General features: G+C 38.6%; 1 protein-coding gene across 1 annotated transcript; it reads left to right on the forward strand.

The window, feature by feature from the left end:
- Positions 1–3,912: 3,912 nt before the first annotated feature.
- Positions 3,913–5,748, forward strand: LOC149288292 (secretogranin-2-like). The gene is made up of 2 exons (XM_089492020.1): positions 3,913–5,522; positions 5,559–5,748. Exons 1-2 carry the CDS (start codon positions 3,913–3,915, stop codon positions 5,746–5,748), a joined length of 1,800 nt encoding a protein of 599 aa, XP_089348146.1.
- The last annotated feature ends 1,139 nt before the right edge of the window (positions 5,749–6,887 follow it).

Consider the following 6,887-nt stretch of genomic DNA (forward strand, 5'->3'; position numbering starts at 1 on the left):
AACAGGGCTGACATTTCAGGTGCAACAAATCATGTATTAGCCAGAATATTCTGTACAGTGACTTTAAGCTCTGGTGTTGCCCTGGAAATAAAATTCTTGGTCAATTCACAGATAAGATTGCCAATCGGCTATTTAAACACAGAGTGGACCGTAACATGTTAAATTCATAGATTGTGTTCTTAAAAGGCTGATCTTGCAATCTTATTCATGCAATGGGAAGAAACCTTAGTCATCAACCAGCAGGTGACTCAGCGGAGGGGAAAGAACAGATTTGGCACAGAGAACAGCAACGTAGGAAAACACATGAAAACTAACAGTTTGCCTAATTGATTCCTGTATATATTGGGTTATTAAACATCCATAAAAATATTTTACTTACAATTTAAAGAGCATAGGGCACTGGATTTTTAGCATTAAGCAACACTCAATATAAAACGTATTCTGAAGATCATTTTGGATGGACTCTAATGCATTTTACTGCATGCATGCATTCTAGTTATTAGAGTTAGAAAGTGTCTCATTTTATTTGTCACTGGTCGTCTCTACTAAAAACATGGTGCACACTTAAGTACACTTCCTGCACTGGCACTCAATGGGAGTAGTGTACGTTGGTGGACCTATTTGTGCCGTGCAGGGCTGGTCCAAAATTCTTCAATGCTTGTTAATTACACCCATGAATGCACATTGCTTAAATTCTGACCTATTAAACTTTTGATTATTCTGTCCAGCATTTAAAATGTTACCGGGTCATGATTACAATGGACAGCAGATTTGCCACTTTTCTCCAATCCTACATTTTACAGATTATTACATTAAATACGTGGTCTGTGGGTTCAAGGAATCCTGTGCGTTCCGGCGTTCCCAAGCGTGGGTCACCTTTTTCCAGCCAATCTGTGAGTTAATCACTAGGGAGCGGACACACAGATTGTTTGTGAAACTGTGTCACACAATATATGTTGTAGTGTCATACACATTGGTGTGTTTAATTGTATTTGCCTGGCACTTTTTCCTTATTTTGCTTGTTATTTTCCTTTTTACACACCTGTATATACCATTTATTATTGTGTAGTACATTATATATATATATATATTTTTTTTTTAAATAACCCAGATCATTACAGCAGCAATCGTATCATCTTGTTCTGAATATAAGGTCACACTTGGTTGCTCTGTCATCATTGTAATTTTGGGGACAGCAGTGAAGGGGGTTGTGGACAGGAAACTAATTAAAATAATAGTTAACCCACCATTTGCCAGAGATCACACAAAACAATTACACTGATTGTAATGCACATGGTTCAGACAGTTATGTTAAATGATATAAGTGCTAAATTCCCCTTATAGAACCCAGACTAGATCCTTCTCATTACTGCCCAACAACCTCCAATGAGTAAGATAAAACAGACTACCTGGGGAGGTCTGATTATTTATGGTATTGACTGCAGACACAGATACAAACTGGATCCTGCACAGAAAACCAGTACGGTGAACACTGGGAACACTGGCGAACTCTACACGTTTTCCAGAAGCCCTGTAGGGTATTGTTAACTAAATACCATTACTCATGTTCCAGCAGAAAGCAGAGCTGGGATTTAACTCCTTGTTTGCAGAATTTTCTACATCAGGATGTAATGTACACTCATCTCACTTCAAGCCAGGGGATTCATGATACATTTATTAAAATATAACGTGCATGTTCACCCTTGCATGCTGTTTGCTCGGGGCTGGCTGCAGATGATGGTAGTTGTAGTTTAAGAGCAGCCAAGCAGTCTGCCCAGCAGTACTCTAGATGGAAGCATGTGAGAGTTTATTCATGAATGGGAAGTCTTAATGCCTCCTTTCTTTGATTAGTCCATTTTAAATTTCACTTGCAGGGTCCTGTGCTCCTAAGTGACGTCACAGCACCCAGGCAGGCGTGCAGGGGGTTAACGACTTCTTGGAGCTCCCTCCCCAGTGCTCTTTTGCACACAGCGTGACGTCATGGCGGTCACATGATGCGCCCTATTAAGAAAAAGGGAGCTGTTCTGGTGCTGAAACAATATCTTCATCGTGAGAGGGAGCTATGATCAGCCACCTTCCCTCTGTCTGAAGCACACAGGTAGGACTGCTCCTCTGTGGGGATGTGCATGCCTCATAATGCAACATATAACCATGACATCAAATGCAAACAGAACTGCAAGGGCTACATGAGCAAATCCTCAACACACCAATACTTTGTTACTCACTCTTTTAAAGAAATACAAATGGCTAAATGATAACATTAGGAGATCTAAAAGGTCCCCCCTATTTAAATGGACTTTTATTGTATTATTTTATTTTACTTGCATGATTGTGTAAGCACACACACACACACATATATATATATATAATATAGCATTCATGCACATACATAAGTAGACAATTATAGTTGTGATCTGTGTTTATGTGTAATACATTCCGTGATGTTGTGTGATTTGCAGTCTTTGAAAGACAGTGCTCCATAATATCAATGTAAGAAGGCATCTGCGCTCATGTATCATTCAGACCAAGGCGAAAATCACTGTAACTCTTGCACTGCCTGGGGGTAGATAAAGATTTGCCATTGCCTGTTGCTAGGCTGTTGATATTTCCCAGCCCTGGGCTAAACTGTCTCAGTATGGGAACTGCTACCATGTTATACCTAGGGCTGTGTTAGATTATCAATCAGCGCTATCACTGGCAACACAAAATTTGGTTAAAATAGACAAGAACACAATATATATTTTACTTTTTGTAAATTTCACTCTTTACATTACGTGGCGACTGTACAATATATCTAGATTGATTATAGTGGATCATGGCAACAGCTGGGTGGCTAATGTTTGACAATGCAACAGGTTTTAATTTGTTTCTGAAATTATATATACATCTTTAAGTATAAACGTGAGTTTAGCTGTTTGTCAGTTATACAAAATCACACAGGCAAATGCTATCATTTGATAGGCAGTTTAATAAAAGTTAAATTTTTTCAACATAATCTATTATGCTGCTCTCCTTAAGGAACATGGTGTTTGATATTAACCGTTTCAGAATCAATACATTTCTTCATTATAGTCCATATTCCAGCGTTCTTAAACAAAAAAAAAAGAAACTTTATTTGTTTTTGTTTAAAAGAGATATATAATTTAATGTGGTATAAAACTAAATAGACTAACTCTTGATGGTGTGTCCATAATTTATAATATGTAATTACCATTACCAGAAATAATTGTGAACCTACATAGCTTAGTGCATATGCTTGTGATTTATGGCAGCCCTTCAATAAATCTGAAGGGGATGTCACCATTGAGATGGAGGCTCATCTACAAGTATAAGGAGTGGCCAGTAATTTTCTTTTATCTTGCGCGCAGTTCTCTGCAACAAACATTAGGAACATCTACCCCCGTGTCTTTTTACTGCCTGATAATGCGTTTCTTTTAGAAGTGATCCTTAGAACTGTGGGTGGTTCTGGCAAATGTAAGATAATAAAAGAACACTAAAGAGCTGTGATGAAGGAGAGCCAATTCCGTGTCTCTGCAATGCATTTGTAGACTCCTAGATCCCAGAAATTCTACCCACAGAGCCCATGTACAAGATATACAGAAAGCGTTTTAGAGAATTCAAGGATCTATAAATACAAATACATTAACTGCATTGCTATAAGGAGATACTGTTATTGTGGTAATCAATCAGTGTAAGAGATTTGTATTGACTGTTGTGTGTCAGATATTTGGAAGCTACACATTATCCAGTAACAGTAACCCAACAACCCAATGTTCATGCTACTGGCATATTTATTATGGCATTAAAGAGTATCAATATATGTTGATAGCTTCATATCCCTAATGTACGCAAGTATTTTAACTCATTGTCACATATCCATTTGCATTTCTCTTATAGGAAACATTGAGAAACATGGCTCATTTAAGGAATTGCTGTCTTTTGAGTTTTCTGTCCCTGTCACTTTTAATTCTTCTAATGCCCTTCACTGATGCTGCATCATTCCAATATTACCAAGTGCCGCAACAGGACCAAGAATATAGAATGAAAAGTATTCAAAGGCTGCCCAGCCCTGATATGCTGAAGGCATTGGAATACATTGAAAACCTCAGGAAGCAAGCAAGCAGAACAGAAAGCATCCCAGACTATACATTGTACCCAGGGGCACCATTCATCTCAGAGCAGAAAGACACCAGTTTGCAGCCACTTTCTCCAGAGAGTGGCAAAAATCCTTCCATGGATGATGAGTCTGAGTGGATGCGAGCTATGTTGGAAGCCCTTGTGCAGGCTGAAAAAGACGCTAAAGTAAATCAACCAGAGAAGAACAAGCAGTACAGCAGCATGATGGACAAAAACATTCCAGCCGAGTTGTTTGAAGACTATGAATGGCCTGAGAAAAGACCTAAAAATGTCAAGTTTCCTGGAAGGTACTTTGAGGACTACTCCAGAGATAGCCCTTTAAAACGCACCAATGAAATTGTGGAAGGTCAGTATACCCCTCAGAGTCTAGCAACCCTGCAGTCTGTCTTCCAGGAACTGGGGAAGTTAAAAGGCCAAGCCAATAATAAAAGAGACCGTTTAGAAGAAGACCAAAAACTCTACAAAGATGATGAGGATGATATGTATAAAGCCAACAATATTGCTTATGAAGATGTGGCAGGGGGAGAAGAATGGAGTCCTATAGAGGAGAAGGTTGAAAGCCAGACTCAAGAGGAACTGAAAGAGAGTAAGGAAGAGCTGGAGAAAACAGATGACATGGAAGAGGAAATGAAGCGATCTAGATTGCTTGGTTTACAGGATGAAGACACCGCAAAAGAAAATAAAAACCTGGAATCCGAGAACCTGGCAAATTTAATGAATTATTACATGAGGATGTGGATGAACAGAATCGAAAAAAGCAAGGAAAATGCAGAGAAACGATCAGCAAAGTACTCAGGAAAAGACCTAGACGCAGATGCTATTTACCAGTTAATAGATATATCTAGAAATTTACAAATCCCACCAGAAGATCTCATTGACATGCTGCAAGATGAAGATGGCAAGAAACTAGGTTCAAGGCTGGAATCTGAAAAGGAAGTGGAAGTGCCCGATGATCTGGATGAAGTTACTGAAACCACTGTGGGAAAGGTAGATGTCATCAAGAACAAGCAAGGATTCATAAAACAGCCATCAAGTTCTCTATTATCTAATATTCCTGAAGACTTGACTGTGGAGGATATGGTAAACCTCTTAGGAGGCGATAAGCTGCCAAATCAGAAATCTGCTTTTGTAAATCAGTTCAATCAAAAGAATGGTTTGCCAAGGCCTTATCCAATGTTGAGTAAAATGAAGGGACGCAAAGGCACTTGGCAAAATGATTTTGACAAAAGACAAATGGAATATGAGCCGAGGTCTGACAAGGAGGAAGACTTGGCGGAATACATGGTAAAGATGCTTGCCAAATATCCAGAACTGCACAGAAACAATCAAAATAAAAAGCTAGCTGCCCTCTACCCACAAAGTGATATCCAGGAGCTGGAAAAACAGTATGAGAAGGCATTGAGGGGATATTTGAACCTCAGAGGACTCCAAGATCTAGAGACTCTGTCCAAAGATAACCGAAGACTCCCTGCCGCGAGAGACAACGATGATACACAGAGCAAACAGTACCCAGATGAGGACATGCTTATGAAGGTCCTAGAGTTTTTAAACCAAGAAAAAGCAGACAAAGTGAGAGATCACACTGTTAAAAGATCTATGGAAAATATGTAACCTGTCTGTTTTAACCTCCCTAAATTACATTTATTTCCTTTTTTTGTGTGTTCTGGCTTTGACTAAGGTGGACGGAACAGAAGTTCCTCTTCCACTAGTGGGAATGATATTTAAGTCCCAGTTTTGGGGCATACAAATGCATTTTATTTTTACATGCCCGTTTTGATCGTACTACTGTTTTTTTTTAACATTTTTCATAGTTTAATTTATGAAACCAGAGATATTGTGACACATTGTTGAAGGTCCTTACTATTTGTGAAGTCACAATTTTAACAAAAAGAAGTCATTGGGTCACAACTAATCTTTGTATGGAAAGGTCTCACGGGCTGGATTTCTTTTATGTAATCTAGTAACCTTTATGGAACTGTAACATCTTTCTGCCTTAGAGTCATTTGTAATGGATTACTTGGTGGGGTGGGGGGTATGCATGTTTATTGATTTGTTCCTTGAGCCTTAGACTACTGCTGACTTTGGCAGCATCATCACTAACACAATAACTACAGCCTGTCTCATTATTATAAGACTTTTAGTTTAGTTAGAACACTATAGGTAACACTATAACCAAGTTTAATTGCAATATTTCTTAAGTGACATCTAATTAGAAGGAATCTTTAGGTCTGTAGACTGATTACCCTTGTGGCATATCTACAAACCAATCTTTTCTGGACTCTTAACATCTTTAGTCAGAATAAATATTATCATCGTCAAATTTCTTATATTAATGAGGCTGTGCTTTTTGCTCGGTTTAATAATGTGGCTTGTGAATAACTTGTTTGTGCAGAATACATAATATATTCCCATAATCCTTTGTATACCAAAGGGCGGGGAACATGCTGCTCTCAACTTTTGATATAAATTAGTTGTCCCTATGTGACTGAAAGGGGTATATGCCAAATGTGGGTGCAACACACTGACATGCAACTCCTTCTGGCATAAAAAGGGGTTACAGAGCCTACCATTGCAGAATAGACGGTGACATGGCACATGCTTGGGACACAATAAAACAGAACATAATGTAATTTCTATTATCCGAATGGAAGTCCTTCTTAAAACGATCTATTCAGGTCAATTACTATTATTAATTTCAATGTAACTATGGTAGTGTGTACCTCACAGCAGGACAGGACACAATCTCGTAA

This window comes from Sceloporus occidentalis, unplaced genomic scaffold, assembly GCF_023333645.1.
Source record: "Sceloporus occidentalis isolate IW3139 unplaced genomic scaffold, rSceOcc1.0.p SCAF_53, whole genome shotgun sequence".
Taxonomy (NCBI): domain Eukaryota; kingdom Metazoa; phylum Chordata; class Lepidosauria; order Squamata; family Phrynosomatidae; genus Sceloporus; species Sceloporus occidentalis.

Excerpts from the sequence above, each read along its gene's own strand:
- LOC149288292 (XM_089492020.1), top strand. The coding sequence starts at position 3,913 with ATGGCTCATTTAAGGAATTGCTGTCTTTTGAGTTTTCTGTCCCTGTCA. Across the intron at positions 5,523-5,558 it reads ATCCAGGAGCTGGAAAAACA|AGGACTCCAAGATCTAGAGA; the intron begins GTATGAGAAGGC and ends TTTGAACCTCAG.